Source organism: Ovis canadensis, chromosome 7 (genome assembly GCF_042477335.2).
Source record: "Ovis canadensis isolate MfBH-ARS-UI-01 breed Bighorn chromosome 7, ARS-UI_OviCan_v2, whole genome shotgun sequence".
NCBI lineage: Eukaryota > Metazoa > Chordata > Mammalia > Artiodactyla > Bovidae > Ovis > Ovis canadensis.
In genome coordinates, this window is record NC_091251.1 from 32322588 (window position 1) to 32350325 (window position 27738).

General features: G+C 37.1%; 1 protein-coding gene across 4 annotated transcripts in view; it reads left to right on the top strand.

Moving 5' to 3' along the window:
* NEO1 (neogenin 1) overlaps positions 1–27738 on the top strand; it is a 237560-nt gene that overhangs the window by 103855 nt on the left and 105967 nt on the right. For all 4 annotated transcript variants that reach the window (XM_069595573.1, XM_069595574.1, XM_069595575.1 and 1 more), the window contains one exon: positions 27435–27589. In XM_069595573.1, coding sequence (XP_069451674.1) covers positions 27435–27589 — 155 coding nt within the window. The remainder of the gene's footprint in view (positions 1–27434; positions 27590–27738) is intronic.

Sequence of the window (27738 nt, forward strand, 5' to 3'; positions counted from 1 at the left end):
AGTATTCCTTTGTATGTATGTATAAACGCACACAGACGCACACCACATCTTCTTTATCCATTTGTCTGTTGATGGACATTTAGGTTCCTTTCATGTCTCGGCTGTTGTAAAGAATGCTATGAACACTGGGGCATATATATCTCTTGGAATTATAATTTTGTCCAGATATATGCACAAGAGGGGGATAGCTGGGTCATATGGTAGTTCTACGTTTCGTATTTTGAGGAAAGTCCATGCTGCTTTCCATAGTGGCTGCATCATCCTACCAACAGAATAAGAGAGTCCCCTTTTCTCCACACCCTTTCCAGCATTTATTATTTGTAGACTTTAATGACAGCCATTCTGAGCAGCGTGAGGTGATAGATACCTCATTGTAGTTTTAGTTTACATTTCTCTAATAATTAGTGAGGTTGAGCACCTTTTCATGTGCCTGTTAGCCATCTGTATGTCTTTGGAGAAATGTCTATTTAGGTCTTCTGCCCATTTATTTATTGGATTATTTGCTTTTTATTGTTGAGTGGTATGAGCTATCTGTTTATTTTGGAAAATAAATATTTTTCAGTCACATAACAGAGTATTTCTCTCATTCTGTAGGTTGTCTTTTCATTTTATTTATGGTTTCCCTTGTATGCGAAAACTTTTAAGTTTGCTTAGATCCCATTTGTTTATTTTTGCTTTTATTTCAATTGCCTTTGGAGACTGACCTAAGAAAACATTGGTATGATTTATGTCAGTGACCATTTTACCTATGTTTTTTTCTAGGAGTTTTCTAGTATCATGTCTTATATTTAAGTTGTTAAGCCATTCTGAGTTTATTTTTGTGTATGGCATGAGGGAATGAAAAGCAACTGGGATTTTAAAAAACCACTGAAAAGTTATTCTGAAAGAAGATGAATTACTGCCCTCATTTATATAATTGAAATTATAATTACCACCTTCATATACACCTATGTTTATAAACAGTACTTTATCATCTTTTTACATTCCCATTCTTGACCTTTTGAGGCCTTCAATAAGTCAACATAAAACAAAACAAAATAAAGACCATTAAAAGAGGAACTTTCTTCCAAATGGCTGCTTAAAAATTCTCATAATCCATATTTTTGTCTTGGTCAAGACTGCACATTGAATCCCCCCATTTTAATTACAACCTCATGAAGTGCTCCACTCCTTTGGCATCTATATCCTATTTCTCCTTTTATTTCTCTATTTCCTCTCTTTTTCTTTCATGAGCATCATTTCTTTGTCTTGCTCATTAAAATATTAGTATTTTATTAGTTACTAATATTGGTTCCACAAAGTTTTGACTTCAGCTTATTACTCTTCATGCTCATGGTTTTAGATATAACTTACATAACAATAACTTCCAAATTCCTAGACCAGACCCTCTGCTGAGTTTCAGACTTTTATAATTAGGTGCCCACAGTTACCTCCAACTTCACATGTCCAAAATTGAACTTAACATTTTCCCCTAAATATCTTTCTCCTCTGATTATTCCATATCTCAGTGCTGTCTCTGCCCACCTATTCTCTTGTGGTAGAAACCTGGGAAGCATTCTTGATCATTCTGATCTGTTTTATTTATTCCCATATCCAGTTCTTTAGGGTTTTTTCTCCTTGCTTTTACTCCCCTAGTTCAAGTTCAGTTAATCTGTTTCCTAGGTCCCCTGGAGAAGGGAATGGCAACCCACTCCAGGATTCTTGCCTGGAGAATCCCTTGGACAGAGGAGCCTCGCGGGCTATGGGGTCGCAAAGAGTCTAACACTACTGAGCAACTAGCAACTACTACTGCTACTAGATAACTGCAGTAGTATAGTAACTTGTCTCTCTTGTTCTAACCTGTTCCCTCTTCAATTCCATTCTTCACAGTGGCTAAAGTGATCAAAATCCTTTCATTAAAAATTTGGAAAAATAATTTCAGCAGATACAAGCGGCAGTTATAAATCAACAGGAACCAGGTGAATGTGTGTAATCATTCAGTCCTGTCTGACTCTTTGTGACCCCCATGTACTATAGCCCACCAGGCTCCTCTGACCATGGAATTTTCCAGACAAGAATACTAGAGCAGGTTGCCATTTCTTACTCCAGGGGATCTTCCTGACCCAGGGATCGAACCCCCATCTCTTGTGTTTCCAGCATTGGCAGGCAGATTCTTTACCACTGCTACCTGGAGAAAGGGGATAGATAAAATAGTCTGTTTACAAAAATGGGTTGAAAATTATCCATTGACCTGAAAAGAGTTCACCCTTGATAGTAGAATAAATGCAGGTTAACATAGCCCCTTTTTTTGGGCAAAATTACAGTGAAATGGGGATTCTCATACATTGCTGGTAAGTGTGAAAGTTTCTGAAAGTGTTAGTTGCCCAATTGTCTCCGACTCTGCAACCCCATGGACTGTAGCCCTCCAGGCTCCTCTGTCCATGGAATTTGGGGATATATTCCTGACCCAGGGATTGAACTCAGATCTCCTGCATTGCAGGCAGATTCTTTACCATCAGAGTCACCAGGGAACCTCACATTGCTGGTAATAACAGTGCAAATTTAACCTTTTTTGGAGGGCAGTTTGATGATATAATCAAAACCCTTAAAACTTAGACCTACTTTAACAAGCAATTTTTCCTCTAATAATTTGCTTTAATGAAATAATCCTTGATGTGTTAACAATTTAGGCATAGAAGTTGTGATGATATATATTTATTGGAATTAAAGAAAAATTCTAAACGACCTAAAGGGCCAGTACTACATGATTAAATAAATAATGGTCTACTCACGTATCGCTTCCCAGGTGACTCAGTGGTAAAGAATAGGCCTGAAATGCAGGAGATGCAGGGTCGATCGCTGGATTGGGAAGATCTCCTGGAGATGGAAAGGACAACCCACTCCAGTATTCTTTCCTGGGAAATCCCATGGACAGAGGAGCCTGGCAGGCTGCAATTTATGGAGTTGCAAAAGAGTTGGACACAACTTAGCAACTAAACGTGTCAGAATACTATGCATCCAGCAAAAATCATATTTTAGAAGAACAATTAAATGACAAGATGCTTTGAATATTAAAGAAAAATTTCCAAAATAATATGTACGAGATATAATTTATGTCATAAAATTATCATATTCTTTGACTTTCTTTTAAAAATTACTTCAATTAAGTTTCTTCCCCTAAGGTCTCCTCCCTGTAATTTTCAGAATGCTAGATATTTACATGTCTTAAAGGGAGTCGTTTTTCTTATAAATGCCTAGCGGAGCGAGAACTAGAGCTTAAGTCTGAGCATATTGTTACTGCTTCTCAAGGTATTTTAATTTCAAGGACAACAGCTAGCTGCTTAAACCCTGTTCTGTAGTACTGTCCCTTCTGTGTCGATTTTTTCTCTTTTCACGCTCTTCCTGGCTTTCTTCTGAAATCTCTGATACTCTGGGCCCTGCTCACTCCCATTCTTTTTACCCTTTCTCTTCCCACTACCTTCCGTTGGGTACTCTTCAGTTTTCCATATATGCCTTATACATGTCTTTCTTGCTTTACCTGTCACATTTAAATTTCTTTCCATTTTGTGTATCTCTCTCTCTTACCAGACTTGAGTTCCTTGAGGACAGGACTAGGTTTTGTCAACTGTTAGATCCTTAGCACCTAACATAGTGCGTGATATTACATATTTGACAACAAATGGATGAGATGTTGGGACATTTTTACAGTTTGCTGTCTGTATCCAGACTGTTTCACTATTTTACTTTATAAACTTACATTTTTGATGTTATCTCTATGAATTAAGAATTCTTTACAATTGTTTGATAATCCTACATTGGGAACTAAATCATTTTGAATTGATTTTCAGTTATTTTTTTTATCATATTAGTGGTCATGTTAACTTTCAGATAAATCTCATATTTTACAAGCTTGAAATAATTTTCTACTAGTTATGTAAATTTATTCTGAACTATGGTAGCCTCATTTCCATGGTAACTAATCACCTTCAGGAGAGAACCTGAAGGTATTTTAGAAAAGGCAATGAATATCTAGTGAATTAAATGAAATGTGATGTACAGTTAGAACCTAGATTTATGTGGAATACACAATTTTTGACCATGAAAATGTTACAGAATAGAAGAGCCACTGATATGCCTAAAGATTTTGTTTACTTGCTGTTCATGCATTAGGCAAAATACAGCATGAGAACTCAGCTCTTATGTGCTTTTATGTTAACAAATGACCCTAATCAGGAGGAAGCTTTGTGGAATTAATAAGCTAGAATTGTGGTATAGAAATGGACCCCTGGTTTCTATAAAACCACTAAGAGCACCTCATGGAAGGAATATGGTATGATGAAAAGAGAGGTGTTTTTGGAGGCATGTCCATATGATCTTGGCAAATTAATCAGTTTACTTCATCTTCATTTTTCTTACTTATAAAATGAGAACAGACTTCTTTGTTGTGATGGTGTAAAGAAAATGCCTAATATAGCACCTGACTCATTACAGGCATTTAATAAATGTGCCTCAGCTAATGTCCTTGGGATTCAAAGAATCTTTTCTTTCTATTTGAGCCCTCTTCCCGTGATCCTACTTTCTTTGGTTCTTTTTTGCCTACTTACCTAGATCCTGCTTCTTCCCTGGGACATTGAGATTGACATCTCAGATGACTTTCTGTTTTAGTTTTCTCCCATGCCACCAACTGTCACATGACCTTGGCACCATGTTTTGTGGTCTGTGAACCGGGCCAGTCATACTCACTCTTGTGCCCAGTCTGGCTATGTGTGCCAGACTTTGCTTGTCTAGATGAGAAGATTGAACAAAATATGAGTAAGTATTCTTCAGTCTTTACTTAACATAAGAATTCCAATATTAGGGCAAATTCATGTGCCTTCCAGCATAGAAATAAGTGAAGAGGTTTGACTGTCATCTTTGGCCTTACTTCCTCGTAGGTTGGTGCATAAGTAATTGTGATTTTGCATTGTTGAACTTTGCCGTTTGATATTGGACTAAATTCCTAAATAAATGTGGTTATGTTGTACATCATTTTAATGTGCATTTCTATCAGTTTTTTTTTGATAGTGACTTATTCAGTTCAGTCGCTCAGTCATGTCCAACTCTTTACGACCCCATGAACCACAGCACACCAGGCCTCCCTGTCCATTATCAACTCCTGGAGTCCACCCAAACCCATGTCCATTGATTTGGTGATGCCATCCAACCATATCATCCTCTATTGTCCCCTTCTCCTCCTGCCCTCAATCTTTCCCAGCATCAGGGTCTTTTCATATAAGTCAGTTCTTCTCATGAGGTGGCCAGAGTATTAGAGTTTCAGCTTCGACATCGGTCCTTCCAGTGAACACCCAGGACTGATCTCCTTTAGAATGGACTGGTTGGATCTCCTTGCAGTCCAAGGGACTCTCAGGAGTCTTCTCCAACACCACAGTTCAAAAGCATCATTCTTCAGCGCTCAGTTTTCTTTATAATCCAACTCTCACATCCATACATGACCACTGGAAAAACCATAGCCTTGACTAGTCAGACTTGTTGACAAATTAATGTCTCTGGTTTTTAATATGCTGTCTAGGTTGGTCACAACTTTGCTTCCAAGGAGTAAGTGTCTTTTAATTTCATGGCTGCAGTCACCATCCGCAGTGATTTTTGGAGCCCAGAAAAATAAAGTCAGCCACTGTTTCCACTGTTTCCCCATCTATTTCCCATGAAGTGATGGGACCAGATGTCATGATCTTTGTTTTCTGAACCTTGAGCTTAAGCCAACTTTTTCACTCTCGTCAGAAGGCTTTTTAGTTCCTCTTCACTTTCTGCCATAAGGGTGGTGTCATCTGCATGTCTGAGGTGATTGATATTTCTCCCAGCAATCTTGATTCCAGCTTGTGCTTCCTCCAGCCCAGCGTTTTTCATGATGTACTCTGCATAGAAGTTAAATAAGCAGGGTAACAATATACAGCCTTGACGTACTCCTTTTCCTATTTGGAACCAGTCTGTTGTTCCATGTCCAGTTCTAACTGTTGCTTCCTGACCTGCATACAGATTTCTCAAGAGGCAGGTCAGGTGGTCTGGTATTCCCATCTCTTTCAGAATTTTCCACAGTTTATTGTGATCTATACAGTCAAAGGCTTTGGTGTAGTCAATAAAGCAGAAATAGTGAAATCATAATATAGTAACTCTAAAGGAAAAGGAAAGTGAAGTCACTCAGTTGTGTCTGACTCTCTGCAACCCCATGGACTGTAGCCCACCAGGCTTCTCCATCCTTGGGATTTTCCAGGCAAGAATACTGGAGTGGGGTGCCATTGCCTTCTCCGTATCACAATACAGTTACCCTCAACTTATCTGAACTATAACTGCTTTGAGTAGTGATCTACGTTGTAGAATAACTGCTGAAAAGCTAAATGAATCTTAAGTCTATTCTGCTTTTCCCCAACCTTCACTGTAATGATAATCAACATTTTACTGGTCCTTTTGGTCCAGAAAGATTTCTTAGATTGAGATCACATCAGAGATTTTCAAACTTCTTTGGAGGTTGGGGCAAGGAACTACAGTAAAATCTCACTTTGAAAGCCAGAAATTTAAAACAGGTAAATGTGGAACTGCTCTGCTGTAGGGCTTCCCAGGTGGTGCTAGTGGTAAAAAATCCGCCTGCCAGTGCAAGTAGATGGAAGAGACATGGGTTTGATCCCTGGGTCAGGAAGCACCCCTGCAGGAGGGCATGGCCGCCCACTTGAGTATTCTTGCCTGAGAGTCCCATGGACAGAGAGTCTGGCAGGCTGCAGTCCATGGGGTTGCAAAGAGTTGTACATGAATAAAATGACAGCATGCATGCACTCTACTGCAAGTTGGGCAGGGTAGGGGTAGAGTTTCCTCACCCCACCCCTCCACTGCTTTTCAGATTTTCTGTCTTGTCTGTGATTACAAATACAGGATTTCAGTAACTATATTAAAAGTAGTATCAAAGATATTTTTCAAGCAATATTTATTCAGAATCTACTGTAAATTAGGCAGTAGGCAGAATCCAGTATCACTGGAGATAGAATCAAATTGGGTGAAGTCCTTTTCCTCAAGGATACAGTAGGCAACACAGAAGTAATTAAGCATTTCTCCTCCACAATGACAAAAGCTGTAGTGTTATGTGTCAGCTGTCTTTGAGATTCATCCTTGTTCAGTTGATCTCAGTGATTCCTATTCAGAAAGTAGAAGGAAAAAAATGACATGATATTTTTAATAGATAAATTTGTTCCCCAAATTCTTGACATCATATTGTAAGTCAGAAAAGGATAATGAATCCAGGCTCTTTTTTCAGTTGTTCTTTGCCGTTTGCCATAACTTGGGTGGACCTCAAGGACATTATACTAAATGAAATGTTAGAGAAAGACAAATACCATTTGATCTCACTGATAGATGGGATCTTAAAGACAACAGAAAACATTGGTGATCATTGGCAGTGGAGGGTGGGTGAAATGAATGAAGGAGATCAGAAGGTACAAGCTTCCTGTTATAAGATAAACAAGCCCTGGGGATATAGTATGTGTAGCATAGTGACTGTAGTAAACAGTACTGGGTTATATATTTGACAGTTGCTCAGAGAGTGAATCTTAAACTCTGTCATCATAAGAAAAATATTTGTAGTGACATTTTTTTATGTTAATTAGACTTATTGTGGTGTTCATTTTGCAGTATTACATATATTGAATCATTACATTGTATACCTGAAAATAGTATAATGTTACATGTGAATTATTTCTCAGTAAAAGTTTAAGAAAGGAATATTTGTGTGAAAGATAAAATCCAGTAATGATCACAGGACTAAATTATTTTCCTCTATAGTTTGAAGAAACAAAATGAACAGCCCTGGCATGTGAACTTTGGAATACTGAGAAATGACTAGGGTCAGTTAGGTGTTCTGTGTCATTGTCAAAACCAGATCATTTGGGAAGATGCTGATCTTTACCATCCATTTCTGCTTCTGTCTCATATGGTAATATTCTCTTTTCTCAACTATTTTTCAAATGGTAGTACTTCCTTGATTTTAAACCCTTAATCATAGTAGTTTTCTAGTAATAAGAATGATGGAGTGCTGAAGAGTAATTTTTTTTTGCCTACGGAAAAAAAAAAATCTTTTCTATTTTTTTTCAACACTTCTCTGTGTTGGGAAAATCTCATAATAAAATGTTGAAAGATTTTACAGCAAACACCCACCACCTAGAGTGTGCAGTTGACATTGTAATGCTCGTATCACATGTATATCGCTATATCTAGTCGTCTCAATTTTTTGATACGTTTCAGAGTAAGTGGTAGACATCCCTGAATACTTCAGTGTTCATATCATTAGCTAGACATAATATTTTGTTTGTGGGATTTTTATTCTTTTCCAGTAAAGATCTATATACAGTGAAATGCACAGATCTTAAGTCCGTTGTGAATGTGTTTGTTGGGCTACACCATGCAGGTCTGTAAGGGCTGTATTTGCCCAGCTTCAAGACTGAAAAAAGAGCCCAGAGTCAGCAACAGAGATATCAGTGGTTTTATGGATGGGGGGATATTACATGTCTGAAACAAGATCCTAGAGTGACACACCGCTGTGTGCAGCAGATGATGGGGCAGGATATGGTGGCAGTCTTCATTCCCAGAGATGGGGGGAATAGGAGGACTACCAGTTTTAGAGGAATTGATGGCTCATCAGTTACCAGGGAAATCACAGAGGGGCAGAACCCTCACTGCCCCTTTGATAAGTAGAGAGCTCTGTTCTAAAGCTAGAACATCACTGAACATCATTAGTTGGGGCCTGGGGCATGTCTGTAGGAAGGCCAGTCATGTGAGTAGGGTATAGGAGAAGCAGGCACTGGTCATGCAAGGGATGTACAGAAAGGAAGAGAACAGCCGTCTTGGGTGGCCTGACTATACAATGTTCCAACAGAACATGTTACTGTACAACCAAAACTGTTATCAAGATACAGACTATTGCCATCACTGCAGAAAGTTCCCTTCCCAGGAAATCCTCTCCTAACTGCCCCAGAGCCATCTACCCTTCTGGTGTTTTCACACTGTCTTATTTTTGCTTCTTCTAAACTGTCATATGAACATAATCATGTCACGTGTAGTTATTATATAAGGATTCTTTCACAAAGTATAACATTTTCAGTTCAGCCATGGTGTTGCATATATTAGCAGTCTATTCCTTTATATCACTGAGTAGTATTTCTCCATGTATTATAGTAGATCTCCTAAAGTGGTTGTACCAATTTACCTACCTACCAACAATGTATTTTTGGTACCTTTCTACCAACAATGTAGAAAGTTTGTTGGTACCAATGTAACTTTCTACCAGCTCGCGTTTGGTGTTGTCAGTCTCTTTAATTGCAGTCATCCTTGTGAGTATGTAGTAGTATCTCTCCATGGCTTTAACTTGCATTTCCCTGGTGATTAATAATGTTGAATACTTTACCATCTACTTTTTGGTCATTCCTGTATCTTTATGAGGTTATTTTCTAGATTTTCTAAACATAGGTTTCTTTATAAAGAGAATGTTAGGCAATTGTCTGTTTATTGGTTCCTGAAAGAAATGGCCAATAGAAAATTAAAATATTAATATAATTTCAGGCCTTTGGTTTTCATGTCTTTAGAAATAATTGAATCTTAGTTCTCCATCACTTCTACTTTTATTATTTGGGGATTTGAAATTTTTCTCAGGATACCTATTTGAATTTCTCTTGAAGAAGCAAAGGAGTAATGTTAAATGTGCTATGAAATGTCAGTAAGTTACAGATTGATCCCAAATATATTTGCCTCCATATATTGTTCTTTGATAACATCTGTACCTGTAATAAATTAGTCTTCATCTAATTGCAGTACAAGTATTTTAAAAATCTGATTATAGAATCTAGTCATTGCATTGGTGGTGGTAAAACACATTTTTGCCAAAACCCCTGGGATTTTATTTTGGCATTTTATGCTTGTAGGTAAATTATTTATGATTCATTGGCCGTGGTGTCCAGTCAAAGAGAACTAGAGAATCTAGATCAAATCACTAGTGTGTTAAAATGAGAAAATAATGTGTGAGCAAACTGTCACACTGGCCAGAGTTGTCATCCTCAGCCCTTTTTAGTGGGAGCATCATGGTTGATTTTCAGTGATTGTGTAGCAGAATTATAGTTTACATATATATGCTTTGCATTTTGAGACTTTAAAGAGATTTGATAAAGTACATGTTACAATACTTGACTCATAGCTGACACTCAATAGATTTTAGTTCCTTTTTCTTTTGTAAAACCCTTAAGAGATGGTGTTACTAATCTACTGATTGATAAAGCTTCTGAAAGCCCCCAAATTATATTTTCCACTTAAACCTTTTTCTCGGTATGCTGAAAATAGTTGGCCAGTGCATTTTTAAAAATTGGAATAGTGCGGACAGTGGAATTATGAACCATTCTGATTTGCCAAGAAATTTTATTATAGTAGAATATTCTCAGGTAACTTTTATTTTCTTCATGAAGTGTAATCTGTATACTTTATCACATTTATGTTATATGGATTTACCTGGAAAATTCTTTAAATTACCTTTTGAATTAACAAAGAAGCTGTTTTCACATATATATTTCTTATATCCTTATAAGGAAAAATAATTCCCCAAGATCAGAAAACACATGTGAAGGCAAAACTCAGAACTTCTGATTCCTAGTCTAATATTCTTTAATCAGTCAGTGTTTACCAGTTCATTAGAGTCTTTATTCTTCCTCAGTGGTTTTAAAACATTTTTATGTACTGTAAATAGTAAGAAATACATTTTAAGCTATAGCCTAATATACATATATATGTCTGTCTCTGAAACAAGTTTTACAAAGCAATATATACCCATACTGTGTGAGATAAACTTTGTTTTTTAATCTTCCCCATCCTGTCTTTTCCTATTCCATGGTTTAAAAAATTGATTTCAAGAAACATTGATAGGTCAGCTGACAAAGGGGTGGGAATAGTCTGCTCTGATGGAGTATCTAATCACTGATACTGTTGAGAATTGCTGGTACATACTGATTTTTTTTTCATCAGTGTGTAACTTATTTAGTTATCTTTTTATGGTAATTTCTAAGACTACTATTGCTAGAGTTAAAGATATCAATGTTTAAATTTTGAAGTTATTGTTTTTACCTTCTGTGGACAATGTACTTCTTCAGTGCCTGCACCAGAATTGGCTGTGCCCACTGGGTTGCCCTTGGTATACCACTGGGGGAACAGTTTGGAAAAGAGGTATTCTGCTTTGTACTGAACTGCTCCAGCAGCACATTCAGAGACTTCTTAAACTTCTACTCAGAGCTAACATGCTCATTTTCAGCTGTTGTGTGGAATTTTCAAACATACGTACTTTAATTTGCATTTGGAAAAAGTACATAGAGATTTTTCTCTGCTAGGCCAATTTGGAGAATTTTCATGAGTGGTAAGGAGTGAAAAATAAATATGCCAGTAACAGTTTGATAAATAAAGAACATGTTTAAGAACAAGCTTTTCATCTTTGGAGATGCAGAATTAGTTCAGAAGAAGCTTAATGATTATTTAATCATTTTGATTGAATTATAGTTAAGGGAACTATATTCATTCAAGGTTTTCATAACGAGATTACAAAATTATTTCTCCAGACTGTGGATTGATACTGCATAAATAATTCTATTGGTTTTTTTTTTACATTATAAGAATAATTGATATTTTATATTCCCTCCACAAAAGCAAAAGGAATCTGGAAACAAGAAAAATTAAGGTCATCTCTAATCTCATCATCCATAAAGCTGTTAACCTTTTAGTTTATATATTTCAAGCTATTTCATGAACAAATTCATGAGTTTTTCAAATGAAGTAATGCCATGTATTCTAGTTTTGTTTCTGTGGCTTCACTGGGTATAGTGCTCGTATCTTGGTATCCCTCCTACCTGCCCGCCACACTCCTTATCTCCAAGTAGCCACAGATGTGTATTCTGTCACTGTAGGTTAGTTTGCGTTTTCTGGAGTTTTATGTACATGCAGTTACACAAGTGTTACATGTGTTCTCTTTTTTTTGTCTTCATTCAGCCTACGTGAGGCTTAGCCACACTATTGCGTGTAGTTCCTTTTTCTTTTTTTTGCTGAGTAGTAGTCTAGTATATAAATGTACCACAGTTGTTCATTTATCTTTGATGTGTTATGCCCAAGTCTCGAAATCTCCCAGTGACCACCAGGGAGCCGATATCCGATGCAAAAGCAAGAGAGCTTTTCTTACCAAGCTCGAGCTGGGGCTCCCACCGTTACTGACGCAGCGGCTAAGGAGAGGAGCCCGGAACTCTGGGTTATATTGCTTATATAGGGTATTCTCTCGAGAAAAGTTCAAAAAATGGGAGTTTCCAGGTTGGGAGACGTCTAATTGGTTACCTTCTGTGGAAGGGTTAGGTGTTGGATTCTGATTGGTTTTCATTTCCCGGGCTTAATTCAGATTTCCCAGGCAGGTCATAAGTCCTGAAAGTCAGGAGATCCTGATCTGGGATCTGATTGGCTCGCAGGTGGTGGGGTGAGGTCAGGGGATTTCCAAAGACTCTTTCCTCAGAACTCTAAAATAGAGTCCTTTTTAACAAAATGGGGTGGCTTAGGTTCTTCAGATGGACGTTTTAGTTGTTTCCAAATTTTGTCTACTTAAAGCTACTATGAACATTCTTGTAATTTATCATTTAATTTTAAGGTGTATTTTATCATACAGAAAATTTTCATTTTTATGTATCAACTATGTTGAGATTTTTTTCTCTTGGAATTAGATCTTGCTTAGGCTACAGATTTCCCTCTCTCCTCAACTGAAAATATTGTTTCCCTTGTTCTTCTAATACGTTTGTAGTTTATTTTTACTTTTTAATCTTTGGTTCATCTATAGAGTTTTTTAAGTATATAGTAACAAGTAGAGATCAGACTCTCTATTTTCCCAAATGGATTGTTACACCAACACTATTCTTGCCCTACAGTTATTTGAAATATCATCACTGGGACTTCCCTGGTGGTTTAGTGGTTAAGACTCCATGCTTCCACTACAGGGGGCGCAGCTTCAGTCCCTGTTCAGGGAACTAAGATCTACATGCAGTGTGGTATGGCCAAAATAAATGAATAACAAATTTTTAAAAAAGAAATATCACCCCTATATAATCTCAGTTTCTAAAATTATATGGTCTTATTTCTAGACTCCATTTTGTCATTCAATTTGTCTCTTCCTACATCAATACTGTACTGTTTGAGTTAGTTTTGATATTTTTTAAGAATTCCTCATTGTTTTTAATAAAAAATTTGGTCAGAAAATTTTTGAATTGAAATATAGTTGATTTATGTTATTTTCAGGGTATACAACAAGGTGATTCAGATATATATTTTTTCAGATTATTTTCCATTATAAGTTATAAGATAGTGGATATAGTCCCCTGTGCTATCCAGTAAATCCTTGTTGTTTATCTTTTTTGCATGCAGTAGTTTCTGTCTGTTAATCCCAGACTTCTAATTTATCCCTCCCCCTCCCTTTCCCCTTTGGTAACTAAGTTTGTTTTCTATGTCTGTGAGTCTGTTTCTGTTTCATATATATAGCTTCCTACATTTCTAAAAATAGACTGGGAAATCAGCATGTCAAGTTCTCTTTAAATTTTTCTTGGAATAGTAAATGACATTTCATTGAATTTATTTTATAGATTAACTTCAAAACATTTTTACAAAATCAAATCTGGCCAGCCAGGTATATATATGTCTCTCCACTTTTATTGTTTTTGGCTAAATGTTTTAAATAGGTGACATATCCACAAGATAAAATATATATATAATGAAATATAACTCTGTGTCCCAACCCCCTCCACAGAAGCAACCACTGCCATTAATTTCTTTTTATATCTTTCTAGAGATATTCTGCTATCCATGGGGTTGCAAAGAGTCGGACACAACTGAGTGACTGAACTGACTCACAGAGAGATATTCTTTGCCTAGTCAAGCAAAAATTTTATGTGTAAAAATCACGTTAGGTATAATCAGCGGTCAGAAATTATTGTCATTACAAGCAGATTCAGCTTTTGTGGGGCTTGGAGTGAAAATTATTTTGGAAGCCTTGTGTAAGAAAATGAATAGTTATTTACAATGAGAAGATTAAACAGAACAAATTATAGTGTTTTTTTTTTTAAGAAATAAATGCTGTAAACCACACAAAATTCCAGAAAAATAGCATTACTTTTTGACTATTACACTTATGTCATATTTATTTTGGCTGTATTTTATTTGATTGTCTCCTCTTAGGACAGTGATTTTTCTTTTAAGATCATTTTCTATGAGAATAGAAAGTTAAGTAGGGTTTTTTGCTCTTTAGGATGTGTAACATGAATATGACTCTGAACCTTTGTGTCTTTGTTGGGTCATGTTAGTATACTGGGCAGAAGGAATATTCTGGAATCCATTCTATACTGAGACAACTTGTGTTTACATGGATGTTTTGGCAAATCACAGAAATAAACCAGCAAATCATGTTTTGGCAAATCATCCCAATAAACCAGCCAAAGGTGTATGTAGTTCAGTTTCCTCTTGGCTTCCCTTGAGTTCAGAGGTGCCATCAGCCACTCCACCATTACCCAGCATGTTTAGTGGTGGTGTTCAGTTGCTCAGTTGTATTCAACTCTTTGCAACCCCATGGACTGCAGCACACCAGGCTTCCCCATCCTTCACTGTCTCCCGGAGCTTGCTCAAACTCATGTCCATTGAGTCGGGATGCCATCCAGCCATCTCATCCTCTGTCATCCCCTTCTCCTTCCACTTTCAATCTTTCCCAGCATCAAGGTCTTTTCCAAGGAGTCAGCTCTTTGCATCACGTGGCCAAAGTATTAGAGCTTCAGCATCAGCATCAGTCCTTCCAATGAATATTCAGGGTTGATTTCTTTTAGAATTAACTGGTTTGATCTTCTTGCTGTCCAAGGGACTCTCAAGATCTTCTCCAACACCACAGTTCAAAAGCATCAATTCTTCAGCACTCAGCCGCCTTTGTCGTCCAGCTCTCACATCCATACGTGACTACTGGAAAAACCATAGCCTTGACTAGATGGACCTTTGTTGGCAAAGTAATGTCTCTGCTTTTTAACATGCTGCCTAGGTTGCTCATAGCTTTTCTTTTCTTTTTTTTAAATTTTTAGTTTTACTTTATTTTGCTTTACAATACTGTATTGGTTTTGCCATACATTGACATGAATCAGCCACGGGTGTACATGAGTTCCCAATCCTGAACCCCCCTCCCACCTCCCACGCCATATCATCTCTCTGGATCATCCCTGTGCACCAGCCCCAAGCATCCTGTATCCTGTATCGAACATAGACTGGCGATTCATTTCTTACATGATAGTATACATGTTTCAGTGCCATTCTCCCAAATCATCCCACCCTCTCCGTCTCCCTCAGAGTCCAAAAGTCCGTTCTAAACATCTGTGTCTCTTTTGCTGTCTCACATACAGGGTTATTGTTACCATCTTTCTAAATTCCATATATATGTGTTAGTATACTGTACTGGTGTTTTTCTTTCTGGCTTGCTTCACTCTGTATAATAGGCTCCAGTTTAATCCACCTCATTAGAACTGATTCAAATGTATTCCTTTTAATGGCTGAGTAATACTCCATTGTGTATATGTACCACAGCTTTCTTATCCATTCTTCTGCTGATGGACATCTAGGTTGTTTCCATGTCCTGGCTATTATAAACAGTGCTGCGATGAACATTGGGGTATACGTGTCTCTTTCAATTCTGGTTTCCTCGGTGTGTATGCCCAGCAGTGGGATTGCTGGGTCATAAGGCAGTTGTATTTGCAGTTTTTTAAGGAATCTCCACACTGTTCTCCGTAGTAGCTGTACTAGTTTGCATGGTCATAGCTTTTCTTCCAAGAAGCAAGTGTCTTTTAATTTCATGGCTGCAGTTACCATCTGCAGTGACTTGGGAGCCCAAGAAAATAAAGTATCTCATTGTTTCCACTGTTTCCCCATCTGTTTGCTATGAAGTGATGGGACCAGATGCCATGATCTTAAGTTTTATGAATGTTGAGTTTTAAGCCAGCTTTTTTACTCCCCTTTTTTACCTTCATCTGCCATAAGGGTGGTGTCATCTGCATATCTAAGGTTATTGGTATTTCTCCTGACAATCTTGTTTCTAGCTTGTGCTACATCCAGCCCAGCGTTTCTCATGATGTACTCTGCATATAACTTTAATAAGCAAGGTGACGATATACAGCCTTGGTACTCCTTTCCCAATTTGGAACCAATCTGTTTTTCCATGTCCAGTTCTAATTGTTACTTCTTGACCTGCATACAGGTGTCTCAGGAGGCAGGTGAGATGGCCTGGTATTCCCATCTCTTTAAGAATTTTCCACAGTTTGTTGTGATCCATACAGTCAAAGGCTTTAATGTAGTCACAGATGTAGAAGTAGATGTTTTTCTGGAATTCTTTTGCTTTTTTATGATCCATTGGATGTTGGCAATTTGATCTCTGGTTCTAAATCCAGCTTGAACATCTCGAAGTTTTCAGTTCATGTACTGTTGAAGCGTGGCTTGGAGAATTTTGAGCATTAGTTTGCCAGCATGTGAAATGTCTGCATTTGTGAAGTAGTTTAAACATTCTTTGGCATTGCTGTTCTTTGGGACTGGACTGAAAACTCATCTTTTCCAGTCCTGTGATGACTACTGAGTTTCCAAATTTACTGGCATATTGAATGCAGCACTTTCACAGCATCATCTATTAGGATTTGAAATAGGTCAGCTGTAATTCCATCGCCTCCACTAACTTTGTTCGTAGTGATGCTTCCTAAGGCCCACTTGACTTGCACTCCAAGATATTTGACTCTAGGTAAGTGATCACACCATCGTGGTTATCTGGGTCATGAAGATCTTTTTTGTGTAGTTCTTCTCTGTATTCTTGCCACCTCTTTCTAGTATCTTCTGCTTCTATTAGGTCCATACCATTTCAGGAGTGTCTTAATGGTTTGTAGTTAAAATAGCTTACTAGTTAATGGTTCCAATCTTTTACTGCTAAAACCAGCCAGCAGAGAATACCCTCATGTCTATGTAAATATGTGAGTCTGTCTGTTAGATGTATCTCCCAAGGTGAAATGCTGGATTTTAAAGAGTATAACCAGCTTAGATTTTGCTTTATTATACTTTCTCTCTATGCTTTGTGTCAGTTTGTATTAATTCCAAGATGTATGAAAATGTCTGTTTCTTCTACTCTTATCAACCTAAGAGGTAAAAAATAGTATCTTGACATTTTTATTTGCTTATTTTTATACAAATGAGGTTTAACATCTTTTCATATATTTAGAAATTGTGTATTTCTTTATTGTACACTGTCCTTTCATATCCTTTTCTCATTTTTTCACAAGACTGAGAACTTTTTACTTTATTAGAACTTTTATATATTAAAGAAATTAGACCTTTCTGTGCCCCCTCCCCCATCTTTTAATTTATGATAGTTCTTAATGACGCATATTGAAAAGCAGAGACATTACTTTGCCAACAAAGGTCCGTCTAGTCAAGGCTCTGGTTTTTCCAGTGGTCATGTATGGATGTGAAGAAAGCTGAGTGCCGAAGAATTGATGCTTTTGAACTGTGGTGTTGGAGAAGACTCTTGAGAGTCCTGAGAGTCCCTTGGACTGCAAGGAGATCCAACCAGTCCATTCTGAAGGAGATAAGCCCTGGGATTTCTTTGGAGGGAATGATGCTAAAGCTGAAACTCCAGTACTTTGGCCACCTCATGCGAAGAGTTGACTCATTGGAAAAGACTCTGATGCTGGGAGGGATTGGGGGGCAGGAGGAGAAGGGGACGACAGAGAATGAGACGGCTGGATGGCATCACTGACTCGATGGACATGAGTTTGAGTGAACTCTGGGAGTTAGTGATGGACAGGGAGGCCCGGTGTGCTGTGATTCATGGGGTTGCAAAGAGTCGGACACGACTGAGCGACTGAACTGAACTGAACGATGCACAGTTTTATGTAGCACAGTATGTTTACCTTTTATGGTTTCTTGGTTTATGTCATACTTAGTCCTCCTTCCAAGATTATTTTTAAAAATCTCATGTTTTCTTTCTCGTCTGTTTATGGGTCTGTTTCTTTTTGACCATTAAATCTTAGATATGGGCTTTATTTTGGTATAAGGAATAAGGCTGGAATGCAGCATTATTCTTTTCTGAAGAGCTACATCATTTCTAGGGTTATATACTGAGGTAGGCATCTTTTCCTCCTGATTTAATGTGTCACTTTTATCATGAGAATTTCATATATGCCTGGGTGTTTATTGGTGGCTCCATGTGTTTGCACTTTCTTTTATGTTCTTTAGTAAAATTTTACAGTTATCTTCTTAAAGGTTTTTTACTTTCCTCATTAGGTGCATACCTATTTAATTGTTTTTGTCATTATTGTGAATTATATTTTTAAATTTATACATATATCTTATTGTATATGAGTGACATAGAAAAGGATGTTAAGCATTTATACTGCTAGGTTAAAATTTTATATTTAGTTCTAATAGCTTTTCAGTTTACTGTTTTGGCTTTAATTTTTCCTTTTTAAATTTTATAAGAAATACAGTACCACTGTTAAAGAGTCAAACCATGTTAACAACATAAATCTTCAATGTCCCATCCTCATTCCCACCCCCTTCCTCAGAAGTAACCTTCATCATCAGTTTAGTGTTTATACCTCTAAACTGTCTTTAAAAAGCACTTACAGATGTGTACATCTAGAAATATATAGTTTTTGTTAATAAATAGGACCATTCCATCCATCTGTGTTGCTCTACAAACTGCTTTTTGACATTGCTTTCGACAGTCTTTAGATTATTCCATGTTTGTACATGTCAGACTGCTCAGTGTTTAAATGCTCAAAGCAGTGCTTATTTATTAAACTTTTAACATACAGTTAAAATGTTAGAGATTTTGTAAAAATGCTGATAGTGAATCAGAGGGTTTAGGGTGGAGGACACAAATCCTGTGTTGCTAACAAGCTCCTGGATGATGCCAATGCTGTTGTTGGTCCCACATTTTGAATGGGAAGGCTATAACGTATCCTTCAGCTAGGTGTACCATAGTTTAGTTATTATCCAGTTGATTAAATCATTGAAGTTTCCCCTTGACTACAAATAGTATAACAGTACACACTGGCATTTTTCCATGAAAGGGGTTACTTGAATGTTCTGGTAGTCATTGCCATGGTGTACTTGTTTGGGGGAACAGATTTCTCCAACCTCACCCCTGTATCTATATTTTTCTTTTTTTAAATTGTGCTAACTAGGCCCTCTAGTAGAATGTAAATTAGTCTTACTGATAATGGTTCTTTGATGGGAACATAAAACTTGTATAGCCTGTGGTAATATTTATAAAATTTTAAAATATGAAATCACCTTGACTAGCTATTCCTGCTAAGATTCTGTTCTCCTGAAGATCTTACACATGTGTACAAAGATCTGTATACAGAGATGCATATTATCTGTAGTGACAAATACCACAAAAAAGACAAATACCATATGAATCCACTTATATGAGGTACTTAGAGTAGTCGAATCATAGAGATGGAAATTAAAATGGTGGTTACCAGGGACTTGTGGGAGGCCACAGAGTAGGGTGTTACTGTTTAATACGTATAGAGTTTTCAGTTTTACAAAATGAAGAGTTCTGGAGATGGAGTGTGGTAATGGTTGCCCCAACTTATGAATGTGCTTAATACCACTGAATTGTGCACTTAAAAATGATTAGGATAGTAAATTTCATATTTTGCTTATTTTACCATTTTTTTTTAAATTTGAGGGGGAAAGTATGTGGTGACAAGTCTGCTCGTTTCCCAAGTTTCGCAGTTATCCTCCTATGTGATAACCACTGGACCAGTTTTCTGTGTATCCTTCTATGCATCACTGGTAGTTACATCTCTTCCCTTTGAATTCACATCTGTAAAACACTTGGTCGTCTTCTCTTAAAATGTCATACCTTTTTCTTAACAGTTTGTTAAACACGTCTTTATTATCCCACTCACAGCATGCAGTGAAATGTCTTTGTAGCTTAGTAGTTGCTCATTTAAATACCTGTTTAATAATTGAGCAAACGAATTTTGTGGTCCTGGAAGGCACAAGAATTGGGGAGTTCTTGTGTATATAGAAAGGTGGTGATGTGGACAGTGTTCTCCTTTAGTGACTTCTCATCCAAGGTTCTCACACCTTAGCACAGTAGAGTAATCTGGGAAAACTTGTTAAGATGATGATTCTGTGACTGTTTGGAATTCTCAAGCATGTGTGGCGAAACCCAACAACCAACATTTTTCTGAGAATCTTGGCATTTCTCTGCACGTAGTCTATGATTGTCTCTTGGAGAAACATTGTCCTGAGTCATTTGTACACTTATACAGTCCTGAAAGGAGAGAGCTTACAGATTGAGTTTAGCTGTTTTGGGAGCATGTCTAATGTATAATACAAAGTGAAAATAATCAACCTTGAGGCCTCCATGCCTTCTCTGCGTAAACATGGTACACAGTTAATGTTCCTCATAATAGAGGGCTATCGTTCAAAGAATGCTTGTTCAGTCTTGTCAGGGAAGAGGAACCTACATTTAATGAAGATTCTTGTGAATTCTTCACACATAAAAAATCATGTTTATAGATGTTCATCCAATTTAAGAGCTTTAAGCACCCTAAGACCCCAAGTTTGAGAAACATTGCACTAGAAATAAATTCTACAAGCACATAAGCCAGCTTATAAATGTGAGCACTGAAGTTATATGATTATTAAGATTTTATGTTATCATAAACATTTAAAAGCACATTTTAAAACGTATGCAGAAAATTCACAGCAAAGAATAGATTTATTCATTTCTATTGGAGAAGCAGTGGTATAAAACATTAAATCCTTGAAAAACTTGAGAATGCTTGAAAAATTCTTATTCTCAACATGTAATTTTTTGATAGTGCTGACTAATGGAATTTTTACAGTTCAGGTAACCGTTGATGTCAACAACTATTGAACAACAGCATTGAACACCTGTTATGGTTTAGGCCACTGAGGTTTCCGAAGTAAATAAGGCAGTGATGGCCTAGGAATGGGGAAGAAAGGGCAGGGGGTGGGATGCTGTGGATCAAGAAAAGCTTCTTTAAGGGATTGTTTTTAAAAATCTGAAGGATGAGTACCTGTTAGCTAAGTTGAGAAGTAGGGTTAAGGAAATGCAATGCACCTGGCGTGGACCTGCAGGGAGAGGATAGAAATGTAATTTAAAGGCCGTGTGGCAACTCTGTCTTAACGTTGCTTCATAACTGGTTTCACCTGTTTCACCTGGAGATTAAGGGAAACATTTACCTTCCTTGGAACAAGAAGCTTTCTCAAGAAGTATTAAGGGTTCTAATGTATTTTTGTTCCATTAGTTGAGCCAGTACTTATAACATATTTATGATTAGACTGTCAGACAATATCCATGAAGGGATTTCAGGCTGTTAAAAATGCTTGGGCTTTATTTGTTGGGTTTTCTTTAAGGACTTACATGTAATTTTGTGAATTATAGAAAAGAAACTTAAAAACAGCAAGTGTGTGGTTTAACATAAAATGGGCAGAATTGCTTTGTTTCTCTATTTAAAGTACTTTTTTAAGAATTTCAGTACTTAAGCGTTTAAAATCAAACAATAGAAACTCCAACATTTCAGAGCTAATGTAAACGAAAACTGGTACATCTTCTAAATAATCAAGTAACCTTGAAACATTGGTGTTGGCCCTGTATTGTTTTCTGTTCGAATTGAGGGGCAATTTCTAGCATTATATAACACTGATGTGATTCACTGATGTTTCCAGTAAGGGAATTTTGCAAGTATAATATGTTTTAGTATTAGGTTCTACTTGTGCATTTAGCAATTAAAATTATTCGTATAATGATGATCGCATTAGAAGGGATAGGGAACTGTCAAAGAGAATTTGAAGGTTAATTATCTCGTTGGTAATGAAATGCATAATCTTCCGTTAGGATGCTTATTTTCTTATGGTAATTGACTCATTTGCTCTCTGGTTATCAATTTAACTTCCCAACCACAAACATCTGCTCTTACATTGTGTTTAATTGGGGTGAATTCTATCTACAGAGGAGTTAAGATCCAGAGAACATTTTAAAGGTATTATTTTATGATTCACGAAAGGGAAAAGTAAATGATGAATGGAACATTGTGTGTGATGATTTTTTCTAATAGTCTTTGAAAGTCTGCTTACTAAAAATGCATACTAAAATTATATTAATTGGATTTTCTTTTGAAGAGAATGTTGCTGTTTTCCAGAATTATGTACTCTGCCTTAAGGGGAGTCTCAGTCCTTTAGACTTAAGGAATATGTCAGTTCCTCAGAAGCGGTACCATAGGGGTTAAAGACTGAAGGCTTCGAAGGTAGAAAAGATCATTTCGTGTGTAATTATTTAATCCAAAGAAGAGGGATGGATACAAATTGTATGTGACTATTTGCGTATAATTTTTTAAGTGGAAGGGTAAATCATTTTCTAAAAATGTTCATGGTTACCTATATAGGTGAAGAGAGGGAAAAGGGTAGAGAAAACAGGGTAGAAGCAAGACCTGTTGGAATATACTTTTTTTTTGGGGGGGGGGAGTATATTTAAAATTGCCAGAAAGGAGAAGCAAAATGAAACAAATGACTCTAAATGTGTGACTACTTGGTAGTATAGCCAGACAGAGAGTTAAAATTCCAAGTGAAAATAACTGTTTCAAATAAATGTAACATAGTAAGTGGACAATAAACACCTAGCAGAATATGCACAAGGACAAAACTCCCAAAATCCTCAACTTTTTTCTCTTGATGGAAATGTTGGTACTGTTATTCTGAGTCTGCTGGGTGTAAGATAAAGCATATAAGGAATTAAGTTGGCATCACTGAGAATAGAAATTTTTTGCATGAGAGAAAGGAAATAGAGATGTAAAATGAATAGGTTCCAGTTAAAACCTATAGTCCCAAACTTAATTGAAGATACTAAAATGAAATCATAATTTTATATTTGAAAAGTACAGACAGATTTCCTGGCTTTATCCGCAAATAGGGCCTAAAATCAGTGACCAGAAGATACTAAAAACCACTCGGGTCATGTCAAAAAGGACTCAGGAAATTCCAGTGGATCTTCTTTTGGTCAAAGATGGGGTAGTATGAAAATGAAAAGAGGGTTAACTTTAGTGGATTGAAACAAACCAAATATATTTTAATTCACAAACCCATAATAATACTTTTAAAAAGCCTTCACTGGTCACATTTGGGATGTGATATTAGAGAACCAGATCATTGTTTTGAAAATTGGTAAGCACAGGAAAAGAATCAAGCATTATCCTGTTCTTTCAGTAGGTGTTATGCTTAAGGGTAACCAAATAATTGATGAGAATCATAGAAAGGAAGATTCAGCATTGTAAAGGTGTTAAGTTGCTGCACATTCAGCTCCTTCTCTTTGTAGATGGAATGATAGAATGAGCAGTACTGTCCTGCAACTCCTTTTGTGATTATCAAAGGCTTTTAACATCACGAGAGGCACAGTCACACGTTATGAACCCTCCTGATGGAAGGACAAGGCACTGCCTATGAAGTGGTCTCTTGCAAAGAAGAATGGATTTGGAGCTGAGAGACCATGAATTGGTAACTGGCATAATGTGAAAAGCTCTTACGAATAGATAAGAAAATTGTGAATACTCTAACTGAAAAAATAGCGGAGTACATGTGTAGATAATTCACAGAAGGATAAATACAGGTGACTAACCAATGTTTAGAGGTCAGCCCTAAATATTCACTGAAAGGACTGATGCTGAAGCTGAATTTTGGTCATCTGATGCGAACACTTTTGGTCATCTGATGTGAGAACTTGGCTTAAAACTCAACATTCGAAAAACTAAGATCATGGCATCCAGTCCCGTTACTTCATGGCCAGTAGATGGGGAAACAATGGAAACAGTGAGAGACTTTAGTTTGGGGCTCCAAAACCATTGCAGATAGTGACTGCAGCCATGAAATTAAAAGATGCTTGCTCCTTAGAAGAAAAGCTATGACCAGTCTAGACAGCATGTTAAAAAGCAGAGACATTACTTTGCCAACAAAGGTCTGTCTAGTCAAACTGTGGTTTTTCCAGCAGTCATATATGGATGTGAGAGTTGGACTATAAAGAAAGCTGAGTGCCAAAGAATTGATGCTTTTGAACTGTGGTGTTGGAGAAGATTCTTGAGAGTCCCTTGGACTGCAAGGAGATCAAACCAGTCAACTGTAAAGGAAATCATTCCTGAATATTCATTGGAAGTTCAGATGCTGAAGCTAAAACTCCAATACTTTGGTCACTTGATGTGAAGAACTGACTCCTTGGAAAAGACCCTGATGCTGGGAAAGATTGAAGGCAGGAAGAGAAGGGGACAACAGAAGATGAGATGGTTGGATGGCATCACCGACTCAATGGACATGAGTTTGAGCAAGCTCCAGGAGTTGGTGATGGACAGGTGAGCCTGGCGTGCTGCCGTCCATGGGGTTGTAAAGTGTCGGACATGACTGAGCAACTAAACTGAACGGATGCAAACAGACAACTGCCTGGAAAAGTCCCTGATGCTGGGAATTATTGAGGGCAGAAGGAGAAGAGGGTGTCAGAGGATGAGATGGCTGGACAGCATCACTGATGCAATGAAAATGAACTTGGGCAAACTCCGGGAGGTGGTGAAGGACAGGGAGGCCTGGCGTGCTGCAGTCCATGGGGTCCCAAACAGTCAGACACCACTGGACTACTGATCAACAACAATAACCAATGTTTGAAAAGAGTTAAATTCACTATTAATAGGTTTCCCTGACTTCATCTAGTTGTGCAGACTTTATTTTCTTGATTGTGTTACTATGTTACTTCTTAATATTATATACATTCTTACCTTCCTTGGCTTCTACTGCTTACTTGGGATTCTGCCTGCTCTCTATACTCTTACTCTTCATTTACTCAAATTATAAAGCTAGTCTCGACTTCTTCCCAGGACCTGAACCTATCTAGTCAGTGCGGTAGATTAAAAAAATGAAAAAAGAGGAAAGAAGGTCAGAAAGAAAGAAAGAAAACTGTCTCTATTCACAGGCAACATGGCCTATATAGATAATCCCAGAATTATCTATAAAAAGCTGCTGAAACTAATGAATATGTTAGGCATAACCATGGGATAAAAGGTCAATATGCATAAATCAATTTCGTCTCTCAATACTAAGTGAACAATTAGAAACAAACAAAAAAAAAAGTACGTGCCACTTAGAGTAGCATCAAAGTTTTTGAAATACTTAGGGATACACATAACAAAGTGTGAACAAAATTTGTATATCGAAATATATAAAACATTGATGAAAGAAACCAAAGATCTAAATAATGGAGTGAGAAACCATGTTCATAGAAAGGAACACTCAGTGTTATTAAGGTTAAATTGCTGCAAATTCTCCCCAACCACAATCAGAATTCCAGCAGGCTGAGCACATTTTAGCCCAGCTGTTTGTTTGGTTTTTTGGTTTTTTTTTTAGTGCTGCTGTTGTCATTATTTGATATAGGGAATTCCTTGTCATTTGGAACTTCAAACAGAAGTTTGTAAGTTCCACTTGTCATGTGTGTTGTAGGAATAGGAAATTACGGCACTATGTAGGAAGCTGGACTAGATCTACTTTTACCCTTTAAATACAAAATCTTACTTGAATCTTGTTCTTTTTAAGCCAATAATTTACAACTTTGGGTTAAGGGAAAGGGAGATACTTGGAATTATCAAGCTTTTCCAGATATATCTAACTCGTCCCCAAAGATTCTGTCTCTACCTCCCACCCTTAAAAACCATTTCATGTAATGAAGAGTGTTACTAATGGAAGTGTGTGTGTTGCAGTGAGTGAGCTATTTAAGGCCTCTAATGTGACATTAGAGAAAAACATCTACTTCTGCTTTATTGACTACACCAAAGCCTTTGACTGTTCAGATCACAACAAACGGTGGAAAATTCTTAAAGAAATGGGAATACCAGACCACCTTACCTGCCTCCTGAGAAATCTATATGCAGGTCAAGAAGCAACAGTTAGAACCAGACATGGAATAGCAGACTGGTTCCAAATTGGGAAATGAGTACGTCAAGGCTGTATATTGTTACCCTGCTTATTTGACTTATATGCAGAGTACATCATGTGAAATGCCAGGCTGGATGAAGCACAAACTGGAATCAAGATTGCTGGGAGAAATATCAATAACCTCAGATACTCAGATGACACCACTCTTATGGCAGAAAGTGAAGAAGAACTAAGGAACCTCTTGATGAAAGTGAAAGAGGAGAGGGAAAAATCTGGGTTGAAACTCAGCATTCAGAAACTAAGATCACGGCATCTGGTCCCATCACTTCATGGCAAATAGATGAGGAAACAATGGAAACAGTGAGAGACTTTATTTTGGGGGCTCTAAAATCACTGCAGATGGTGACTTCAGCCATGAAATTAAAAGATACTTGCTTCTTGGAAGAAAAGTTTTGACCAACCGAGACAGCATATTAAAAAGCAGAGACATTACTTTGCCAACAAAGGTCCATCTAGTCAAAGCTGTGGTTTTTCCAGCAGTCATATATGGATGTGAGAGTTGGACTGTGAAGAAAGCTGAGTGCTGAAGAATTGATGCTTTTGAACTGTGGTGTTGGATAAGACTCTTGAGAATCCTTTGGATAGCAAGATCAAACCAGTCAATCGTAAAGGAAATCATTCCTGGATATTCATTGGAAGGACTGACGCTGAAGCTGAAACTCCAATACTTTGGCCACCTGATGCGAAGAACTGACTCCTTGAAAAAGACCCTAATTCTGGGAAAGATTGAAAGCAGGAGAATAAGGGAATGACAGAGGATGAGATGGTTGGATGGCATCACCGACTCAATGGAAATGAGTTTGAGTAAGCTCCAGGAGCTGGTGATGGACAGGGAGGCCTGGCATACTGCAGTCCATGGGGTTGCAAAGAGTTGGACACAACTGAGCAACTGAACTGAACTGAATGTGACATTTGTATTTCTTTGGAGGGTGGGTTACTCATCAATCTGACTGAAAAGGAAGATAATGTCAGTTTTATCAACTCTTTTTGAATTGTAATCGTGGCTCTTCCAAAATGGTTTAAATCTTAAGGAAATAGACTTTCATATTCATTTTTAAAGACAGCTTAGAACTTTCCAGTTTTTCAGTACAGTCAACTTAGTAAATATTTCTCAATAGAGAAACTCAGAATTATCATTATAATTATTCTGCCAGTTAAGTAGACCAGAATATCAATTTTTAAACATATGTTCCTAACATATGTTTAAAAATATATGTTACGTTTTTCTAAAACATGTGAAAGTCTCAAATAATTAAAAACTTTATAATTCTATGACTTTTTAATTGCTTGAAATACAAATAACTGTTTTTACTTTTATTAATATCTTAATTTCCTTTCTATTAAAGCCCAACCTGAATTCCTGAAGCAGCCTACTAACATATATGCTCATGAATCTATGGATATCGTGTTTGAATGTGAAGTCACTGGAAAGCCAACTCCAACTGTGAAGTGGGTCAAGAATGGGGATATGGTTATCCCAAGTGATTACTTTAAGATTGTAGTAAGTATCTTTCAAAGAAACTTAGCTCTGAAACCTTTAAGTTTCTTTAAATGCAGTCACCAAGAGATCTGTTATCCATAATACATGAACTGGTATATTATGATGAACATAGAAAAATTCACTTAGAATATAATCTTTTCATTGGCTGA